Source organism: Triturus cristatus, chromosome 2_2, assembly GCF_964204655.1.
Source record: "Triturus cristatus chromosome 2_2, aTriCri1.1, whole genome shotgun sequence".
Lineage (NCBI taxonomy): Eukaryota > Metazoa > Chordata > Amphibia > Caudata > Salamandridae > Triturus > Triturus cristatus.
Window position 1 is genome coordinate 292,675,881 of NC_140582.1, and position 24,358 is coordinate 292,700,238.

Consider the following 24,358-nt stretch of genomic DNA (forward strand, 5'->3'; position numbering starts at 1 on the left):
CCACGTGAGGCGCCTGCCCTACGAGAGCTGGCCGCAGCTGGTAGCTCTCGGCTGGGAGGGGGGAAGAGTTGCGGGGTTTATATGCTCTTCTTGATTTCGATTACTCTGTACTACTGATTGTCCTCCTTACTTTAAAATCAATAAATACATTTTTTTTTTTTTAAAGGAGTACTAGAGACAATGTCATAGGTATTTGCTAGCAAATGACGATGTGCAATTCTATTGTTCTATTAAAGAAGTGATCACAAAACCTTACACTATTTAATGCCTTACTTACCCCAAAACAAGAAGGTGAAGAAAAAACATATTTTATATCATTTAATATATACGACATAGAAAAAGTCAACAAGTCATGAAAAACAAACATAAACGTGTACATGTATTGGTCACATCCAATTTCATTTTACACCATACAAAACAGAAGTATCAAAACTAACATTAAAAACTTTGGTAAAGGTGCTTGTAAGCAAAATACTTGAATACTAAGAAAGGAACATAGAGAAAAATTAACACATTTCTGTATAGCTGCTGACATTTTAACAAGCTAGTTATCATGGTCATTTGGTAACGGTTCATATTTCGGTTAAAGTAAACCGCAGACGTTTTGCACAGTTAATCTTCTGGCTGAACTTTTTTTGTTTTTGTTTTTTAAATCGAACCTTTTGAGTTGTTAACATACAGGGAACATGTTCCTATATTAGTTCCTAGAATTCTGTAGAGCCTCAATAAGGGCTTTGTTGTAGTCTTCAATCTGCTTTGTCACGTTTTTCATTACTGGCCGGTAGTCGCTCTCTTGGCTCTTTGACGCAATGACTGATGGGTAGAGTTAAGGAAAGCCATCTGCCCATCATAACTGCTCATATATCTCAATACAACAATGTAGAAAATGTGCCTGTGCCTAATAGTATTCAGGTAAACCTTGACTTGGAGCCCTTCTAGGGATCTGCTGGTCAACCTTTACTGTGCCTCTGCACATCTGTCCAGTTTTGATTTGAATACATTTAAATGGATACAAACTAAAGCAATTTATGTTAGTAGTCTGACTTTCTTAAACTGGTGTACCCACAGCCTGTGTTCTTCTAGAACAGCATAACAGATCACGTACCAGACACTGCACACTAATCAGTAGCTTAATCATTTGAAAGGAATATATCTTCTGCAGACCGTCAACTGACATGCACCCCTGGAAATAATCTATATCCAGATGTTACATTGGACGTTTCATTGTATGTAACAATACCTGGTAATCTGACACATTCCACCTTGTGTCTACTAAAGCAGTGAAAACTCATTTAGACCTATGACAACCAATTCCAGTATGTTGTTACCAAACCCAGGCAGCTATGGGACGCAGAAATTAATTATTACCCTCAAGGACAGTCTAGTACTCACTGAACAAATTCTCCCTTCTTCTCGACTGGTTGGGAAGTCTGTAGCCATAAACAAAGTTAGAAACGTGATAAGAGATTTTCTATTTCTCCAAATATGGGGAACCTTACACCATTTCCGGCCTGTGTGTGTCAGTTCTCTCTCAACTAGCCAAGCATCACTAACTGTCACAACCTATTTCTATGATTTTTAGGTCTCGCCTGGCGAAAGCAGTGCATGTGCTGCCCTCGTCAAAGAGACCTTTTGGAATCGATTCTCCCCAACGCATGCATGCACGCGCCTGCATGGACAAAGATGGCTGCTCTCGCCATCTGTCTAATGCAGACAGCATGTGCGTGCCCCTATGGACTGTGGACAGTCCGCCGCCATCTTGTTCACGCCGGCTTCCTTCAACTCTGGCTCCGGCGTGCTTTCACTTTAAACAGTGCACGTGTGCGCGCGACGGACCCAGAGTTGAAGGAAGCCGGCGATGGGACAGTGGACAGTCCGCCGCCATCTTGTTTTCAGGTGAGTCGGAAGTGTGCGTCCGTGTTCAAAGAGGGCAGGGCTGGAATTTTCTGTAAGGAACATTAATACTCATTAGATCCCCCATACAGTTATATATATATCCAATGCGTCCTGTGAGCGTCTTATAGAACAAAGGTGAACGAACGAACAGCCATCCTGTCATACTTGCTTCCAGGCTTGTGTGTGGCTTGTGCTTGTGTGTGTACGCTAGTTGTGAATTGTTTTGTGTTTACCTGTGTGTCTGTATGTTTGAGTGTGTCGAATGCGTGTCTTTGTTTCCAAGTGCCCACGAAGTCTTGGTGTGTAACAATCTGTGAGCATGTTTTTATGCGGCTGTGTTTGTGTGTCGGTGTTTATCTGTGTGCTGTATGCACCTGATATATTTTCATGCCCGTGCATCGTTGTGTGTCTATCTGTGAAATTGTTTTTATGTGGGCGATGTGTGTGTGTTTCTGTGTTTATCTCTGCTTGTCGGCATGTTTTAGTGTGTCGCATGTGTGTGTTTCTGTGCATCTATGTCGCTGTGATTCTTTGTATGTGCCTATGTGTGCGTTTGTTATTTTATATATGCATATGTCTGTGTGAGCGTATGTGTATGTTTGGTGGTCCGTGTACAATAAAGATGTTTGTATATGTATCTATATGTTCTAGTGCGTTGTGTGCGTGTATGTGTGGGGGGGCCCTTCTTAGTACGCTCTTTTGTCTGTGTGTGCGTGTGACTATTTTTTCGTGTTTCTGTGTTTAATTATAAGTGACTGTCTTTGTTTGGGGTCTGCGCGTGCCTGTGTGCTTGCGCTTATGTGTGTGTGCCTGTGTGTAGGTGTGTATATGCACTTGTGCGTTTACCTTTGTGTCTGTATGTCTTTGTGTGTCGTATGCTTGGGTGTGTTTGCTCGTCTCATTTCCTTGAAGGTGCCTGTGTACTCGTGTCTGTATGTGCGAAAGTCTCTGTCCTTATGTACCTAGCTGTGTGTGCTGTGCACTCACTGGTGACCACAAATGCCCCCAACACATGATGCAACCGTGGCAAACACGTTGTAATCCACACAACCACAGCGTGACAGGCAAAGCAGCCGGACAGATGCTTCAAACACTAATTGGACTGTCTAGTGCTACTCGAATTCTCACACTATTGTAGGCGCTTCCCCCCAAAAATGCCACGCTCAGAAGCGAGATTTAACGTAAATTTACAGTGTGCGAGTTTATATTTACACACGCAGGGGTGAGTATGTTTACTTATGTGTGTGTATAATTGTAACTCTTTGCAGTCAGATTTTGCCAAATAGTGGTGTACGCTAGGTGGACAGTTGTCGATCCACACACTATGACCCTGAGGAAAAAAGCTTCTTGGCAGTCTACAGTCGCTGAGCCTGGCAGCGAGGCCACGCAGAGCGGATCACACCTTGTTGCCGTTCAATAAATGAACTGTACATAACTGTAATCATTCAGAGTTTAACGAGGAACACTACAGTGTTTAACTCCTAGCAGCACAGCTGGGGAGGCTGACCGAAACACAGGCAGACGTCATTGTGACGTAAGAGCAGAGAAGAATTAGGAGCCTGACGTAAACAGAAGAGAAATATTACAGTGGCATTTATAGCAATGCATATTCAAACTGTCACTTAAGTGATAAATGGAGCTTTATCAATAATAATTTGGCAGGATTGGGACCATTTAATGTGGCAGATGGATATATTGCGGGAGTGTGTGGGGGGGCAGCTACAGCCTTCTCATCAGCAATGCCCCCACGTCCCATCCGCGCGGGGGTACCCTGAGACCCGTTTGCTCTTCACTTGGTCACAAGAAAAGACACTTTCTCTGAAGCAATTACCAGTATTTACATCCAGCAGCAGGAGACAGAGCCTCGAGCAGCGCCAGCGTCAGCACCCTCCCTGTCACAAAAACATTGTTATAGAACGTAAACAACACCACAACCTCACTGGAGACTGTGTCTATAAATAAAAACATTGCATCCTTCTGTTCTTTTCTTTTTGCACACGCAGTGTTTCTGAAATGCCATCAGAATCATTTTCAATGCATTTTAAAGGTAAAAGTTACTTTGGAGCACTTAAAATGCCCATCCAGTGATGCACAATACGGGGCAATTTGTATTTCACGTCCTCTCTTTTTTACTCCTTCTCCTGTCGCTCGCGGTATTAAATCCATCATTCTAACTAATTGGATGTGAATTTGAGCGCACTCACCTGTAAACAAAACCGTCTGAGGTGATGCGCTCTCGTGCGTGCGCCCTGAAAATAACACGAGCCAGGCATTCTTAATCGCCGTCTTATTTCGCTCAAAATCGAAACTCTGAGGGTGTTTCAGACCTTTTGTTGCATTGTCTGGAATTAATATATAAAAAACTGAGATGCACACTACAGCAGCGCACAAGTCCCACGGATGTTATTTGTTGTATTATATATCTGTGTGCAATGACAGAAACAACTAAATACCAGTCGGCTGCTCACTATGCTATGCACAGATTTTAAGCTTAGGCGTTTTAAGCCACTCCCATAATTACATCGGCCACGCCCCTTTGAGGCCTCCCCCCCCCGTTTGTTCATTCCACTTAAACCCCTGTTTGTGATATTTAGAGAGCACCCGGCAGCTGCAGGTTTCATGGACTGTGCACTGGGCATTCATTTCCACACAGACTGAGAGTCGGCATTGAATCTGTAGCCGCCTAACGCTGCAGAGTTGCTGTATTTTTGATTTTCCAAAGAGACATAATGTGACAGCGCTATTAAATGCATTTATTTTCCCTGGATTCCAGTCGAAGCCAGCTTCACCACCCGCGTGTCACTCCTGCAGGAGAGTTATTTATGTCTTACACATTCCCCGCTCAATGTTTTAAAATGATATTCGACGGGCAAGTTTAGACGGCAGTCCTATACTCACACAGAAGGCAGTGCGATGTGCAACTGAAGACATTCGGCACTATATTTAAACAAGCATTAAAAATACAGTAGGTCTACCCTTTTATTAAGTTAAAGCCATTTGCTTTGCTATACAATACCATTAGCAAAGCAAATGGCTTTAACTTAACCAAAGGCGAGACCTGTTGCATTTTCAAGGCTTGTTTCAGACATGTAAGAGTTGGAGCATTGCCTATGATGAAAGGGGAAGGTTAGGGTGGGTGTTGCAAAGGAGGAAGAGGTAACAGTATGGCCCTCTTTTACAAAGTAGCTGAAAATCCATAATTGGCAACAAACAGAAACTTGCGCCTGCGTGGGTATTAAAATTTTAGCATAAAAAATAGCATCTCCAATATTTTCCAAGACATGTTTTGCCAGAGAAAACTTGGAAAATGTATTCAGACTAAAGAGCTTGGAACGAGGGAACATGTGCAAGAATTCAGAGCACAAATAGCGGTTTACTTGGTTAGCATTCATTCCAAAATGTATAAATCTGAATTGGGTAAGAATCCCACACCCGGTTGGGTTATTTCATAGTTAATTAACAGCCAATTCATGGTGAGGGTTTTGCGTACATGAAATAACATGATGCAAACGCTAGTTACTCAGCCATTTTGTTCTAGTCCCATCTTGAGAATTGGCTGCAAAAATAGTACACAGACAATATCACTTGAAGGAAACACCATACGTCATCCTAGCTTCAACCATAGAGGTTGCTTACAAAATCTAGTCTAAAAGAGGCATCCTTACCGGAAGAAGTATTAAAAAACAGTCTGTACAAAAAACATGAGTAGTGTGGCCTAGTCCTCAGACTGGAAAATATTTCTTAAGAGCACAGGTTTGGAAAGCCAGTACTACTGACATCAGTGGTAGAATGAGTAGGAAGTTATGGATCAAAACAGATTAAGCAATCCTCTTAAATACATGATAACTGAAGAGTCAGAAGTTGCTCTAACTACTTTCTTACAATTGTTGAACCCCACTTGTAACAAAAAGCTGATCTGAATGCCTGAATGTTTTGATGCCTCTTCATAACAGGCAAGGACAAAAGGCCACTTAAAAAAACAGAAAAACATTAATTGCTTTTAAAGTCAAACGGTCTGGCTTGTAAATGAAAATGCAAGCCACACCAGTCAGCTTTAATGTTGCTGGTTACTGCAGATCCCCCCAATAAGACACAATTTACTGCTGCAGCAGGCTGTAGTACCTTACTAGAGGTACCTGGAGTCAGACACAAATCCTTCCTTTAGTGGTGTCTTTAAAGTGGGACAAAAGTCCCTGTTTTTCCGGACCACACTACAGTTCTTTAGGTCATTTACTAGAGGTCCTCAGGGTCAGTAGCAAATAGTTTCTGAAAGAGGCACCTCATATCAATACAAACTCTTTTATGAAACAGGGGTTAGTACTTTAGGCCGTTCCTCACAATAACATTCTTAGCTAGTACCAAACACTTGTATTTAGAAACAGGCAAGTGGAGTATGGAGAGAGTGAGAGAGCAAATCACCTGGAGTCGCGTAGTGAGGTTGAACAACTAAACGAGCTGCCATCTACTAAGAGTATATTGGTACAGAAATGTGCAAAAAGAAACATATTTCTCTGATGTCAGCAGTGGAAGAATGAAACTCATCCAACCAATCAATGCCACTGGAGCTATATACAAATGCTTTTTCCTAGCAGGATGCAGTATCTTAGGTCATTACTAATGGGCTCTGGAGTCAGAAATAAATAGACAAATCTTTTTGTAGCCCTCAGCAATACCTTAGGCCATTCGCAGAGGTCCCTAGAATCAAGGCACTAATCCTTTTCTATAACAAGCTGCGGTACCTAAGGCCTTTACCAGAGGTTTGTACAGACGGACATATCTTTTCTGTAGCTAGGTGTAGTATGTTGTGGCGGTTAGTACAGGTCCCTGGAGTCAGAAACAGATCTTATCCTAGCAGGGTGCAGTACACTAGGTCATGGCATCCTTGGAGTAATCAGACATATGTACTTCCTGTAATTAGGCTGCAGTATGTTATACCAATACTTAAGGTCCCACAGGTGTCCACCACAGCCCTTTCAATAGCCCATACATCTGCATATTTACTTTTGCAAGACTTAATTTTTGCTTCCTTTCCAGGTCCTAAAAATATATGCAAATTCTGGGTGGCGACGATAATAGTCATTTTCATGGCTCTAAATGTTTTCCTATAAGTTCGGGAAGACGTTATCCTAATATTCAAAGTTAATAGCAGGCACTTGTACATAGAAGCAAGCAGATGAGGAATAAAAAGAAAGCAAAATAATAAAGCATATGGATTATGGCAATGAGGATGAACAATTAAGTGCATTGACATCTGATGAAAGTGAACGCTACAGCAGTGTGCAATAAGAAAAATAAATCTCTGATGTTAGCAGAAGAATGCAACTCATCAATCAAAACAGTGTCCCTGAAGTCAGCCACAACTCCTTACCCACAGCAGTACCTTAGGCCATTAATAGAAGTCCCTGGAGTCACATATAGGACCTTGCTGTAATTAGACTTTAGTGCCATTGTTTGTTACTAGGGGTCGGTCCCTGGAATTACACGTACATCCTTTCTGTAATGAGGCTGCAGTAACTTATGCAATTACTCAAAGTCCCACTGGTGCCGACTGCTGCCCCTTCAATCTCAAAATGAGATAGAATTATTAACACAGCAGATCCAATTGAATATCTTTTGTTGAAAGTGAAAGAAACAATGACAAACCGTTGACTGAGCTTTTGTTTTCAGCAAGCCCACAGAGGGCGTGGCTTCAACATAAATTTACATATTGTCTTTTGCAAGTCTATCAATGTCTGCCTATTTTCTATGTCCTAAATTAATATGTTTTAATGACCCCTTGTCTGCATGATCGAAGTTGCGACGGTTAAACATACTTTAAGTAAAATCCTTCCTTCTGGTGCAATAGCAGGAAAATGCGGAGGATGTGTAAAAAGGTTTTCTCTTTATATCAGCAGTCAGCAATTTCGAGTACTCCAGGTTTATTTCCAGTGCATTGTAAAAGTTCTCAGTTGGGATATTTCCAAATCAAAGTAAAATACATTTTTGTTTGATGTATAGTGAAAAAGATGTTTTTAAATATTGCTGTTGAATTGGTTTGTTATACAAGTTGATTATCATCCAGGCGTCGTGCTTTTTTGATAACTGAGATTTATCTTGCATGTGTGAGAGTCGATTTGCCGCTTTATTAGTTTGTTTTTTTAAATAGGGCTTGTGAGAACAGTTTCCCGTGATTCTTTAATATTAAGGGTGAACAACGAGGGCTCAAAATACTGTCCCCATGGGTTGTGCTTTGTTTGTGTGAGTATTTCTTTCCAAACCAAATAGCCCATAGAGTTTTAAGGCAAATTTCATAGTTGTTTGCAGGTTTTGACAAAAGCTGCTTGTCCTGCTAAAAATCCTGCTTTGTAAACTCTAAATCTAACTGGATCTGTGCCTGGGAAGTGGACGGCCGGAGGTCAAAGAGAACACTATATGTTTTGCCTCATGGATAGCCATATGCTTGGTGTTTTTTCCTCTCAGTATTTCAGAACTGTAGCACATACTTGGTACTAATTTGCACGGTTAAAGTTAAGACTGGGTTCTGAAGAAGGGGGCCTTCAGTTACTTATGTAGCACTTTAAAAGCAAAAGTTAATGACTTAGCCTTGGCTTTTATAGAGTTAAGATGGTTGAACAAACTGGATATTGTGTCAAAAATAACCCCCAATGTATAATAATTAGCTGTAGACAAATCCTGGTCCAATGACCACATTACTGTTTTTTCTTTGATTTTGGGTTACCCCCGAAGACCACAGCTTGATTTTCTTATCATTTATTTCTAGGTCGTGTTTTTAAGTATAAAACACCCAAGTTATTAATAATCTTGTTAATCCAATTGGAGTGTTACTTAATAGGTCAAAATCATAGGCATACTGGAGAGATGTAACTGGCTTGAAAGGCAGATGTAGAGGATGAGAGTTGATTTTGTCCAGGGATCCATTCGGGTCTGCCATATAAACGTTAATCAATAATAGAGCTAAGATCCAACCTTGCTTTAAATCATCAAGGGTCAAGATTTTTTTCAGATGGTTGCACTACTGCAGTTTCATACAGACCGAGGTGTTTGAACACAATAAAGTATTGCATGAAGGAGGGTAGAAGAAATTTCCTCTAAGCTTTAGCTTTTGCCATAATAATGGTCTAAAATCTTACTGAAAGTGGATTTTAAATACATAAAACAGGTATATGATAAGGCCTTAGTTCTACATGTGCTCTCAGTTAATATAATATTTTAGTATAGACAACAATGGTCCTCAAAACTGGGTCACTCGATTCACTACTAACTCCAGGACCTGGCGGAGCACTGTGCATTGCCACGCCGCCTTCAATTGAAGTATCGCTAATATCCCTTCCCACATTCCGGGAGTTTTCCATTGTGAAAATAGCAGAACCTTCCACCATCGCTGAACCGATCGCGGTTTCTCCTCGAGTATTCTCCTTGGAGCCCTCACCGTAGTGGTCGCCGTCTGTGTACGGTCCCCGTCTCCCCGCTCATACAGGCAATTTCGTTTACAATCAGGCATGTACATATCTAAGTCCTGATGATGATCCTGACACCCTACAAAAAGGATCGAAACGCCGTCGACTCTCTCTAAAAATAGCATGCACGTTACTCCAATGTGTTAAAAAGTGCAACAGCTATTTTTTTAAAAAAAGCTTATAACACTGTATCTCAAACTAAGCTTAATTCTTTGTCTTGCCTGAAATGCCTTGTTTGTTTTGTTAATGTTTTGTTCTACCTTGGGCACAGGACTGTGTCCCACATACATTTGTTCCTATATGTATGCATCCTTCATTGTTTACAATTAAATCGGCTGTCCGGCTGGACTTCCGGAATATAGTATCGATTCGGAACTATATTTATTTTTGCATCACCTATGTTTTGAGGACCATTGTTGTCTATACTAAACGATTACCCAAGGTCCTCATTTACCTATTTGGGTCCCCTTGTTCTAATGACTCAGTTAATATAAAGCAAAAGATTTGTGATTGTTCCGCTCCAGGCAGGAATTCCTGTTTGATTAAATAGTATCAGATCTAGTTGGTTGGCCCAAGTTTCAAGGTTTTTAATAGTAAGTTCGCAAAGAATTTTGCTGCTACGTCAGTTAAAGCAGTGGGCCATTTGGGCCTGGTTTTCCGTTGGTCTTTACTTTTGAGATTACAATACATATATGGAATTTCGTACATTTCAAAGTTGTGATTTTGTCGTCCTCATTGGACTTCTTTTGAGATTATATGGAGTTGAGCAGGGTGCCATAAAGATATTTTATGAGAGCAATCAGTGTCTGAAATGTTAGGATCATTTGCTCCTAACTTTTCGTAGGTCAATGTGTTAATAATGGCACAAAAACGTTCTGGGCATTTGTTTTGCAATATAGTACAGGGATGCTCATATCTGATGTTCACTGTCAGTTTTAGCCCTCTACGCCCTTTTTAGGTCTCGCCTACGCAGCGCGCATGCGCTGCTAGGAGGACCTTTAGCAGTCGCGCTGCTCTTTTTGGAAGCACATACTCTTGCTTGTGGCGGCATCCACCTTGCGGGAGCAAGCAAGGGCGCGCCCACAAGCAGGAGTATGTGCTTTCAAAAAGAGCTGACTGCGCGCGCACACACGCACGCCCCACTCCGGGCCAGCAAACACACAATTGCAGTGCCAGCAGTGTGCTTTTACTGTGACAAGCACGTGTGTGCTTTAAAATAGGAGCATTAGTTATTCACTCGTGCACGGTTATCATTTACTCAGTGTTTTGCTTTTACTGTGACAAGCACGCGTGTGCTTCAAAATAGCAGCATTAGTTATTCACTCGTGCACGGCTATCATTTACTTTGTGTTTTGCTTTTACTGGGACAGTTTTCCCAACACTTCTTCCCTCGTGCTCTAGCTTGCTTTCTTTTTTTTTTATCATTCACTCTGTGTTTTGCTTTTACCTTTTCTCACTATTTGTCACCACGTCCACCACCACTACCACGTCCACCACCACCACATCCACCACCACCACCATGTCCCCCACCACCACGTCCACCACCACCACAACCACCACCACGTCCACCACCACCACGTCCACCACCGCAATGCCCACCACCACCACGTCTACCACCACCACACCCACCATGTCCACCACCACCACGTCCACCACATCCACCACGTCAACCACCACGTCCACCACCACCACGTCCACAACCACGTCCTCCACCACGTCCACCACCGCCACCACCACGTCCACCACCACCATGTACACAACCACCACCACATCCACCACCACGTCCACCACCACCACCACGTCCACCACCACCACGTCCACCACCATGTCCACCACCATGTCCACCACATCCACCACCATGTCCAACACCACCACCACGCCCACCACCACCACGCCCACCACCACCACCACGTCCACCACCATGTCCACAACCACGTCCTCCACCGCCACCACCACGTCCACCACCACCATGTACACAACCACCACCACATCCACCATCACGTCCAACACCACCACCACGTCCACCACCACGTCCACCACCATGTCCACCACATCCACCACCATGTCCAACACCACCACCACGTCCACCACCACCACACCCACCACCACCACGTCCACCACCACCACGTCCACCACCATGTCCACCACCACCACGTCCACCACCACCACCACCATGTCCACCACCACGTCCACCACCAAGGCCACCACCATCACCACATCCACCACCACCATGTCCACCACCACCATGTCCACCACCACCACTACATTCACCACCACCACCACCACATCACCAACACCACGTCCACCAACACCACCATGTCCACCACCACCACGTCCACCACCACCACGTCCACCACCACCACCACGTCCACCACCAACATGTCCACCATCACGTCCACCACCACCACCACGTCCACCTCCAACAAGGCCACCACCATATCCACCACCACCACCACGTCCACCACCACCATGTCCACCACATCCACCACCACCACCATGTCCACCACCACCACATCCACCACCACCACCACCACCACCACCACGCCCACCACCACCACTACCACGTCCAACATCACCACATCCACCACCATGTCCACCACCACCACGTCCACCACCACCTCCACCACCACCATGTCCACCACCACCACCACGTCCACCACCTCCACCACCACCACCACCACCACCACCCGTGACAGGTAAAGTGTCACTGTATTGACCTTCCTGGTAGGTCGCCCCCCCCCCCGCTGCAGCTCCGCCTGCACCCCCGCTGTCTCTGCTGCCATCGGTGATATCGAGGCCCTCCACCACCCGCAGGCTTCCACCTGCGCCTCATCCCTGGTGGCCAGTGGTGGCCTAAGGTTCGTTTCCGCTGTGCCTGTTGCCTGCGTTGCCTGTCTGCCCGCTCCTCTTCTGTGCCCCCCTGCCCCCCGCTCGCTTCCGTGCCCCCTTCTGATTTCTGTACCCCTCGCCATCCTCTGTGCCCCCTTATATTCTGTACCTCTGACTTCTGTGCCCCTCTGAAATTGTGCTTTTTTTGTACTTCTGTGCCCCCTCCTCGAGTCCGTGCCACGTGCCGGTCTCCTTTCCCCCGTCCCCGCCACTGCCTCCCCTGCGGCCCCGCCCCCTCCACGCCCATTCGCTCCACCCGTCCCTCGCCTACCGCCTCCCAGCTGCTCCTCCCTCCCCACCTCCCCACCTCCCCATATATGGCGGCCGCTGTGCGGCCGCGCTCGCGCCTAAGGCAAGCCCGTCTGCGCCCGTCCACGCCTGGCCCGCGCCCAGCGCCAGAACCGTTGGCCTCCGCACCAGCCATGAAGACCGCCTCCGTTATGACACCAGCACCCTCGTCGCTCTCAACCCAGGAAGGACCCACACCTGCTGCAAGGCCGCCCCGAAGTGCACCCACGGTCCCTTCACCTGCCGGAACTGCAGCTTCTCCTGCCACGAAAGCGCCAAGACGCCTGCCACAACGGAACCCAACCAGCTCAGTCGCCAGACATCGCCATAACCATCCCAGACGGGTACAAGATCACCCGCAGAGACCGCACCAAAAGGGCCGGAGGAGAAATCGCCATCGTCCACAAAAACACCATCAGGGTCTCAACAAACACCAACGACAAAAGTCCGATTGGTCGCACTCTGCTACCAGCGTGTTACCCCAAGGAATTGTGGTCCATGAAGTAGCGACGGCGAATACGCCTGTGCCAAAGTTTTAGGTGAAAGTAAGTGTCACGTTAGCCATCCCTGGACACGTGTTTCGAGGTAGTTGCCTCTCGTCAGCAGGTAGTAGGTATATGTGTGGGGTTGCCGCGTAGACCTGCGCGCCATGAGTGGTACTTTACCTGAGAATACTTTTTTGGCAGCCTACGCAGCAACCCTACACATATACCTACTCCCTGCTGACGAGAGGCAACTACCTCGAAACACGTGTCCAGGGATGGCTAACGCGACACTTACTTTCACTTAAAACTTTGGCACAGGCGTACTCGCCGACGCTACTTCATGGACCACAATGCCTTGGGGTAACATGCTGGTAGGATGAGCAGAGTGCGGCCAATCGGACTTTTGTTTGTAAACACCAACGACACCCTCAGCACCGCCGAACACATGCACTTCCAGATCCACACGGACCCCAAGACCACCCTAAGAGGCACCATCACCCCCTCACAAGACCTCTGCGACTCCCTCGCAGCCTTCTTCCACCACAAAATCACCGACATCTACAACAGCTTCACCACAACAAACGCGAACCCACCACCAGAACCCACCCCCCACAGCACCACCATCCACGCCTGGAACCCGATCACCACCGAGGAAACCACCCGCACGATGAACTCCATCCACTCAGGATCACCCGCCGACCCATGCCCCCACCACATCTTCAACAAAGCCGACAACATCATCGCCCCCCATCTCCGAGACGTCATCAACACATCCTTCACCACCACCACCTTCCCCGAGAGCTGGAAACACGCCGAACTCAACGCCCTCCTCAAGAAGCCGACAGCAGACCCCACAGACCTCAAGAACTTCCGACCCATCTCTCTCCTCCCGTTCCCAGCAAAGGTTATTGAGAAAACCGTCAACACTCAACTGACTACCTTCCTCGAAACCAACGAATCACTCGACCCCTCGCAGTTCGGTTTCAGGGCCAACCACAGCACCGAGACCGCCCTCATCGCAGCCACGGACGACATCAGATCCCTGACCGACAAGGGAGAGACCGTGGCACTCATACTCCTTGACCTCTCCGCAGCCTTCGACACGGTATGCCACCGCACCCTGATACAGCGCCTCAACAACGCCGGCATCCGAGGCAAGGCCTTGGACTGGATCATCTCATTCCTCGCCGGAAGAACTCAGAGAGTCCGCCTCCCCCCCTTCAGATCAACAGCGACCAAGGTCATCTGCGGCGTCCCACAAGGATCCTCCCTCAGCCCTACCCTCTTCAACATCTACATGACGCCCCTGGCAAACATCGCACGCAAACACGGACTCAACCTCATCTCCTACGCAGACAACACTCAACTCATCCTCTCCCTCACCAACGACCCTTCCTCTGCTAGAACCAGACTACCCGAAGGAATGAAGGAAGTAGCGGACTGGATGACGGACAGCCGGCTTAAACTCAACACCGACAAGACGGAAGTCCTCATCCTAGGCCCTACTCCCACCGCATGGGACGACTCCTGGTGGCCCCCCGCCCTAGGCAGCACTTCCCAACCCACCGACCACGCCCGCAACCTGGGCTTCATCCTGGACTCCTCCCTCTCCATGAACAGACAAGTCAACGCAGTCACATCGGCATGCTTCAACACCCTTCGCATGCTCCGCAAGATCTTCCACTGGATCCCCACCGACACAAGGAAGACCGTCACCCACGCCCTCGTCACCAGCCGCCTGGACTCCGGCAACATCCTCTACGCCGGCACCACGATCATCTACAGAAGAAACTCCAACTAATCCAGAACGCCGCCGCACGCCTCATCCTGGACGTCCCGAGCCACCACCACATCTCCGGACACCTGGAAAAGCTTCACTGGCTCCCAGTCAGCAAGAGGATCACGTTCAGACTCCTCACCCACGCACACAAAGCCCTTCACAACCAAGGACCCAAACTCATCAACCACCGCGTCTCCTTCTACATACCCACCGGCACCCTGCGATCGACCGGACAAGCCCTGGCAGCCGTCCCCCGCATCCGCAAAGCCACCGCCGGAGGCAAATCTTTTTCCTACCTCACAGCGAAGACCTGGAACTCTCTCCCCAGCCATCTCCGCTTAACACAGGACCACCTCTCCTTCAGAAGGCAGCTCAAGACCTGGCTGTACGAGCAATAACCCCCTCCCCCCCAGCGCCTTGAGACCCTTACGGGCGAGTAGCGCGCTTTATAAATGCCAATGATTGATTGATTGATTGATCTACAGACCGCCAGGACCCCGGCTTCAATTCTGCGACTCCATCGCCGACCTTATCAGCACGCACGCGCTGACCTCCACCGACTACATCCTCCTAGGAGACCTGAACTATCACCTGGAGAACAACAACGACAACAACTCCTCCACCCTGATCGACAACCTCGCCAACCTCGGAGTGAAACAGATCGTCACGACCCCGACCCACATCGCCGGCCACACGCTAGATGCCATCTTCTCCTCAAGCCCCCACGTCACCTTCAGCCACGCCTCCGAACTCACCTGGACAGACCACCACTGCATCCACTTCTCCTTCCGAAAACCCCTCACACACCACCGCACACCACAGACCCCCCGCAACTGCTGAGGCAAAGTCACTCAAGAACAACTACAGACAAGCCTCGCACTCAACCCTCCGACTAACCCCACCAACCCCGATGAGGGTGCACTCACCCTCGAACGCTGGATGAACGACTGTGCCAACACCGTAGCCCCGCTGAAAAAACCCACCAGCAGAGACACCAGCAAAAGAGTCAGCTGGTTCACCCCGGAACTCCTCGACTCATAACACACCTGCCGGAAACTGGAGAACATATGGCACAGCGACAAGATGCCAGACAGCTGCGCTGCCCACAGAGACGCCATCCGCAACCACCACCACGTCATCAGGACCGCCAAAAGGACCTTCTTCACAGACCGCCTTGACAACAACGCACACAACAGCAAGGAGCTCTTCACCATCGTGAAGGAACTCTCCAACCCCAGCTCCAGTGCCAACGACATCCCACCATCGCAAGCCCTGTGCGACTACCTCGCCACCTTCTTTCACTGGAAAATCACCGACATCCATGACAGTTTCAAACCCCGGATGACCCCCGCAGACCTCGCCGCACCGGACCCACCGCCCACGACACTCTGACAACCTGGGCCAACGTGAGCATCGAGGACACAATCAAGACCATGGGAACAATCCACTCCGGATCCCCGTCCGACCCTCTCCCGCACCACATCCTCAACAAAGCCAGCAACTCCATCGCACCCCACCTGCACAAAATTATCAACCTCTCCTTCGAGACCGCCACCTTCCCTGAGAACTGGAAGCACGCAGAGATCAACGCCCTACTGAAGAAACCCAAGGCGGATCCGAGCGACCTCAAGAACTTCCGACCCATCTCCCTGCTTCCGTTCCCAGCAAAGGTCATCGAGAAGATAGTTAACACCCAGCTCACCCGTCACCTTGAAAACAACAACTTCCTGGACCCGTCCCAATCAGGATTCCGCAGCAACCACAGCACCGAGACCGCCCTCATCGCTGCCACAGACGTCATCAGGATCCTTCTAGACAACAGCGAGATGACGGCCCTCATCCTCCTGGATCTCTCCGCCGCCTTCGACACCGTCTGCCACCGCACACTACGTACGCGACTCCAAAACGCAGGGATCTGGGAGAAAGCCTTGGACTGGACCACCTCCTTCCTCTCCGGCAGAACTCAGAGAGTCCGCCTCCCCCCGTTCCGGTCCGATGCCTCCGAGATCATCTGCGGTGTCCCTCAAGGATCATCCATCAGCCCGACGCTGTTCAACGTCTACATGGCACCACTAGCACGCATCGCCCGACAGCACGACCTCAACATAATCTCCTACGCCGACGACACGCAGCTGATCCTCTCCCTCACCAAGGACCCTCTCACCGCCAAATCCAACCTCCACCAGGGAATGAAGGCCGTCGCAGACTGGATGGAGGACAGCCGCCTTAAACTGAACACAGACAAGACGGAGATCCTCATCCTCGGGTCCAACCCCTCAGTATGGGACAACTCATGGTGGCCCACGTCTCTGGGGACCCCCCCGGCCCCCACCGACCACGCACGCAACCTGGGAGTCATCCTCGACTCGAAACTCACCATGACCAAACAAGTCAACGCAGTCTCCTCCACCTGCTTCAACACCCTCCGCATGCTCCTCAAGATCTACAGATGGATCCTGACAAACACAAGGAAAACAGTCACCCAGGCCCTAGTCAGCAGCAGACTCGGGAAACGTCCTCTACGCCTGAGTCTCGTCCAAGCTCATCAACAGACTGCAGAGAATCCAGAACGCCTCTGCACACCTGATACTCGACGTCCCGCGCCGCCACCATATCACCCCCCACCTGAGGAACCTGCACTGGCTCCCCGTCGACAGGAGAATCACCTTCAAGCTCCTGATCCACGCACACAAGGCACTCCACAAGACCGGACCAGCCTATCTCAACAGTCGGCTCTCCTTCAACGTACCCAACAGGAAACTCCGCTATGCTGACCACGCCCTGGCCACGGTCCCGCGCATTCGTAGAACAACTTCTGGAGGCAGATCCTTCTCCCATCGCGCCGCCAGGACCTGGAACACCCTCCCCCTCTACCTACGACAAACCGAAGACCAAAGACCTGCTGACCTTCAGGAGACAACTCAAGACCTGGCTCTTCGACCAATAGCAGCAGCACCCCCCCCCCCCCCACCCAGCGCCTTGAAACCCTCACGGGTATGTAGTGCGCTTTACAAATTATTTGAATGATTGATTGATTGTCAACCCCGGCTGTGCATGGGATATTTAAGGATGCATTGGGTGCGAGAAGACGGGAATAGGGGCTAGAAGTATTACACCAGACCCAAGATACATTTTGAAGAGGCGCAATGTCACAGGGGCTCCTGTAAAAGCACTCGCAGCATCTCTACCTCACAGTGACTTACCTGCACGAGCCACTCACTCAAAACAAGCATTGGCATAGCCAATAGGTCTCGCCTTTGGGACCTTATAAGTGTTTAGCCATGCAACACTTGATGTTGTTGCACCAAGGATATTGTGCTGGATAACTAAACACTTATAAGGTCCCAAAGGCGAGACCTATTGCCTATGCCAATGCTTGTTTTGTATTAATTTCTAAGCTTAGTGACGGCAAACATTTGAGCTTGCCTTAGTTTAAGTGGAAGATTTTTTAGAACTCATGGATTTGAGCTTGCTTCTAGCAAGGTTTGTTTTAATATCAGGGAAATAAATAGTAAAGGCTGACCCATGAGCCCATAAAACAGGGCGACAAACAGCCAAAAAAAACAGCCCATAAACTGACCTGTTAGAGCAGCTCATCAGGCACTGCCTGATTGCCCTGTAGGGCAGTCTGATACTGATTATGAGCTGGTGAATAACAAATCTTAATACATGAAATAATGCATCTTGACAATGTCCTTTTTTGAACTGATCTTCCTTTTCTCATACCCATGTAGCCCACAAAGAGCTGATCATCAACAGTGAAGTCTTTTGTTTGCTGTATGTAAAAACGAACCACCCTTTTTGGATCTGGCCTATGGAGCTCTCGTACATTGAAATGAAGATCTTGCTCTTCTGGATATCAAAGAGCTCTGATTCCCAGATCCTCCAGATGTGCTCCCCACCCAAGGGTGGGGGCATCTGTCACCATCGTGGCAACCGCGGTTCCTGCATGAGGGCGTAGGGGGCGGAGCCCCACCAGTCTCCAGAGGACGGAGAAGGAGATTGACAGGTCTGAGGCTGCGGCACTCACACTGTCCATTCTGGTGGCAGTGCAGCACAGCCCTGTACATACACACGCTGCGCATGCGAGGTGGACGACTTCAATACCGCCCAAATCCCGCATGTGCAGTGTGTGTCTGTGAGGCAGTGGTGAGGGCAAGCAGGCGCTACTTAGTGCAGCAGTTTTGCCAGTACTTTGGTCGAATACGCGGCTCGACCGGATCTATGACGTAACTCATAACGTCCTTCGAGGATCCCGCCTCCTCCTGTGACTGGCTGACCCTTGTTGTTGTCAGCCTATTAGAATAGGAGGCGGGATTTCCAACACTGCTTCCTTCGGTCTGTGCTGGGTTCCTATTTCCCTCCTTCCTTCAACGAGCTGCATCTGGGCCCCTGAGACACGAACGACACCTCTGGGAGAAACACCGTGTCCCTGACCAAGTTGAAACGAACCGGTGAGTACAAGTGCGCCTTGCCTTGTTTTTCAAGGGCCGCCACTGAATAAACAAAGGGAAGATTGGAAACACAATGTACAGAAGGTAGCAATGAAATGTATGTGTATTACATTAGGTCTACCTCCAAAGAGACTGATGTCCTGATTCTAATCTCAAATAAAAGATCGTTATGTTTCTTGCTACAGCCAAACTGCGACATGTTTCATATAGCGCTTCATTTAAATTCATCAGAAATGTGGTGCGGGCAGCTATGTAGTTCGTGTACACATGAGTCTATTTTTATCAACACCTACGTTTCACAATCTGTAAAAAAATCCGATTGCATCCGGAATCAAGCACTGCACATTAGTTGCAAATTAGCATGGGAGGTGATTGTCTGTATATGAGCATGGGAGTTGACCGTTATGCAGATGGTAAAGTGGTCGAGCGGTCTAAGGCGTTGGAAAAACGTTCCAGTCTCTACGGAGACGTGGGTTCGAATCCCACTGCTGCTATTTATTTTTGATCTATTGCAATAGCCATACTGTTTTTCATTGATTTACATGATCGTAGGACATTTTTATGTTGACAATATTAGGATCTGGTATCGTTTCATCAGGAAGCTACATTACAAAACATTTCTAATATTATTAATAGTAGCGATTGCACGAAAAAATATGGTTTAGGCGTGCAGATTTAAAGTTATTTGAGTTAACAGGATTCTCTCTGCCCTCAGATAGAACTGGGATACATTACAGGTTTTACTTTTGTAGCTGTTGTTTACCACATGCTAAGCTGTGAAAACGTGTCCTATGTCACTGGACTTTGAGACAGAGTCCAGAACCTCTTCAGAATCTGTCCAGATCAACAGTGCAGAATTTGAGCCCTTTGAATAATGGTCTGCAACCACTTAAAAAAATCAAAACCGCGGAAAGGGGCACTTTTACAAAAAAAAAGCATTTGTTTGACAACTTGGGAAGCCAATGCTTTTTTTTGTTTGGTAAAATCGCCCCATTATGCGCTTTCACTTAAATGGCGGCCGCATCATTTTCTTTAGACGCGGCTTGTGTAAAGAAGGAGGCACTGCCTCTATTAACATGAAAGCTCAGCATGGGGCACTTGAAAATAGCAAAAATAATTTGCAAAGCAATAGGTCTCACATTTGTGACAATTTAAAGTTATTGCAATTTACAATGCCAATAGGTCAAACTCTCATAAATGCGAGACCTATTGCATAGCAAATGCTTGTTGGGTTTGTTTCAGCATTCGGTTTACATTGTTGGTGAAGTCGGTTCATAAGTAAGCTAAGCTGTGCTCACCTCGGAGTTCCACATTTCTAATATTAGCAATAAGGCATGAATGGAGGAATTAATTGCATGTCACTTCACTTGGGTAACATTGTCATGTCATATGAGTTAGCGTTTTTTCGTTACTTTTTTGTAATTGTTTTGTACGAGTTCACACCGAGCTGGTTTGAATGATCACCCATCAGTACTGGTATGATGTGTTATGGCGCTATAATTGGCAATGGTTTCAGCACTTTCTAGTGATTTCGGGGGGGGGCTCAGTACATGCCCTAGCACAACATTTTTCACCCCACCTCTTTCAAAATCCACCAGCCGCCCCTGCATCGTGGTCACTGTTAGCCTAAATTTAGCATGTTTCCCACTTTCCACCAAGTGAGATCCGCCGCAGTGTATCCAGAGAACATAGTGTCCGATAGGTCGCCCCAGTATTGGAACCACTGCTTGAAGAGGCACCACTGGATAGATCTCATGTGCCACGTGCATGTTTGGTCAATAGGATGCAAGAAGCCAGCATAACTAACAGGCATAAGACCTTCATAACTGGAATTTGAGCTCCATCTCAAAACAACATAATCATGGAGTGAGTTCTTGACTCCTCTAAGCTGGTGGAAAATCTCAGAGAGATGTTGTACACAGAACTGCCCCTATAAACCAGAGTTGCTGAGAGGGCTCTAGGTGAGATTTGGGCCTGTTTGCAGAAAAACCTAGGTCAAACACCAGAGATACTGTGGACTGCAATTGCCGAGACACCATCTCTGACAACTGAGCTTTTAGAAGTCAACTGTCTAGAATCTTCTGAGTTGAGACACTGCCATCACACTTGTAAAGACTCAAAGAACTGTAGTTAGGCTAAAGGGAAGTACCGTACACTGATAAGTGGACCCTACTATGAAATGTAGGTACTTCCTCAAATTCAGGATGGTATGTAGGAACATCTGTCCTACAAATCCAATGACACCATTCTATCTTGTTCTTCTGAATCCAAAAGTAACTGCATCCTGAACTTTTCTTTGTGGGGAAAAGACTCGAGATCTTGAGGTCTAGGATATGATGGAGACAGCTATCCTTTTTATAGGTCAAAAAGTACTGTGAGTAGCAACTATGCCGAATTTCCTGATGTCGGACCAACACCACTGCTTTTTTATTCAATAGTAGAGCAACTTCCCACTCTACAATACATAGATTTTGTTCCATCTGATAAGTCTGGGATGGGAAATTTTGGGAGGGGACTGAAGAAAAAGCGGAGTATTCTCTTTTTCTACTATTTTGTAGGACCCATTGATTCAAAGTTATGGCCTTCCAGGTGTGGAGAAAATTAGATAATCTGCCTCCCACCAGTCGTTCCTAAACCAACAGGACTCGACGTGAGCTGTTTTCCTGGCCTGGCTGGTAGAAGGAGGATGAAAACGAGCTACTATGTTGAGTGTCTTCTAGATTTTCCACGACCGCTGTACTGACTGTAGAGCAGACTTTGTACTTGTTGATGAAATTGAGGAGATTGTCTCTGCCAAAATCGAAATGCTCGAGTATATCAAAATGGACTAAAATGCTTTAATAAAACTGAAGACCTAATGAGGGAGCTGTTGCTCTGCTGGTCTTAAATATTTTAAGTGCAGAGACTGCCTTATCCCCACAGAGTCTTGCACTATCAAATGGGAGGTTAATTAACATACTTTGGACGTTAGTAGAAATCCAGAGGTCCTGAGCCAAACATGGCATCTTAGAGAGATTGAAGATCCCATGCCTCTTGCCATGAAATGAGCTGTGTCAAGCCCCAACTGAATGATATGTTTAGAAGCTGTTTTCTCATTGCAGACTAATTCTGAAAAATGATCTTGTAGGTGTTCTGGGAGAGTCAGAACAATTAGATTTGCCATATCCCACATTGCATAAGTGTAATGCCCTAACAAACAAGTGGTACTGAGTAATTTTTATGCCCAACTTCCTGCAGAGAACATCAGTTTTTATGAGCCTCTAGTTTCTATGACTCTCTATCAGTAGGGGATGCTGGGTAGGCTCCATGAGAGAATGTAGAAGAGTATGATGACTGGACGAAAAGAGTCTCCTCAGAAGAAGGGTTACTGGATAAGAAGCTAGGGTCTCCTGGAACAGGTCTACACCTTCTGACAATGTTTTTGTTTGCCGTGGGGCGGTGGAAAGACTTTGCCAGGTAGATAGAACTAGGTCCACTTAACCCTCAGTGAAACACAAAAGAGGTTCAGCTATATGGGAGGCAGACCGGAGACCCTGAGTTAAGATATTTGATTTTGCCTCAATAGAAGGAACACATAATTCTCCACTGCCTTTTTCACAACTGTATAATAGGAAGCTGCTTCAGGAGTTCAGGTACCAAATGGATTTAACATGTCTAATTCAGGGTAAGTATCAAAGTTACTTGCCTCTTCAGGATCTGGTGAAGTAAAGTGTGGAAGTCCTAGCGCTCCCTCTGAAAAAGGATCCTCTATGGGATCTAAATCTGTACCAAACAACTCGTGGAGGGTTTCTGCTCACCTGTATTGACTCATCTAAAAATAAATCTTTGTGCTTCTCTACTAGATCTGGAGGAATAGAAAAAGGTTGAGAGGAGTATGAATCAGCACTATCAGTACCGGCTCAGGAGCAGACACTGGCGGCATCGGAGAAGGCGAAGCGGCACTAGCGAAAGATGTGTAGGAGAGGTCGACAATGATGGCAGTTGTGAAACAGGCTGCGCTGGTAGAGTCAAGGCCTGGGACATAAAGGGAGCAGATGGAGCCTCTTATGTGGGAGTCCGAATTGCAAACCCTTTGATCTCATGGGGCCCAAAGGCGATTCTGGAAGAAAAATACCCCTCCAAAAATGTTCTAATTCAGTATTCATAACAAACGCTGGATCTGTTACTGGAGTAAGGAACTCTGGCTAGGGAAAAGTGCAACAGACACTGGAGTCAGATCCTGTGGCACGGGTAACAAAGTCAGGCTGGGATCAGTCGACACCGATAGCTTAGGATCCGCCAGTATTGCCAATAACTCTGCCTTTGAGGAAGAGTCTGATGGGTGAGGAGAACCCTTAAATAACTTACCTCGCTTTTCTCCATACTTTCTCCCTGCAGCCTCTTATGTCTGTGCTTCCTGGATGATTTTGAAGAGATTTTTGTCTACCGTCTTTAGCCCTGGCCTGGCCATAAACACCTCTCTTTAGTGGTCTTGGGGTGCATTCTCTTACAGGAGTCACACGGTTGTGTGATGTAGGCCAAGCCTAAGCCCCAAAGGCAGATCTCACGAGGGTCAGTGATAGACATCTGACCCATACAGTCTCTACAGGGCTTAAAGCCCTATTTCCTAGGGGGAGACTTTTTTTATTTTTTTATTTCCTGGTTGAACTAAAGATGAACAACCTAGGGATCCATGTTGGTGGCGCTGGAAAAAAGGGGACTGCCTCTGGAATACTGACTGGGCTCATTTTATCTCCTAGGATGTCACCATGGGTAGGATTCAGGAAACGTGCTGGTGTGTTATAGTTATCAGTAAAATGTAATATTCCGTTGTGAACTCTAATGCAAGCGAGGGAGGCTTTAATAAGTTGTATCAAAGCTTACTTGAGTCCATGCAAAGAGCTAAAATATTTGTACAAATTGACTTGCTAGGCTGCACTGCAACCATAACTTACCAAACTGAAGAAAGCTTCGAGAACTATAGAAAATTATTTGACATTTTGGATTATCTACTCATAAGCTCTAGCACTAAGGCCGCCTGCCTATGTAAGTTAAAGATAGGTGATGTTGTTTTTAAAATAATCAACAGGAACATAAAAGCCACAGCCTGTAAGAAGACTTAATTGATTG

The 24,358-nt window shown here is 47.1% G+C and overlaps 1 protein-coding gene across 1 annotated transcript in view; it reads right to left on the reverse strand.

The window, feature by feature from the left end:
- Window positions 1-307: 307 nt before the first annotated feature.
- The window catches only part of IFT74 (intraflagellar transport 74), a 508,298-nt gene continuing 484,247 nt past the window's right edge, over window positions 308-24,358 (reverse strand). Inside the window, exon 20 of the mRNA XM_085641333.1 lies at window positions 308-813. Coding sequence (XP_085497459.1) covers window positions 698-813 — 116 coding nt within the window. The 3' untranslated portion in view covers window positions 308-697. The remainder of the gene's footprint in view (window positions 814-24,358) is intronic.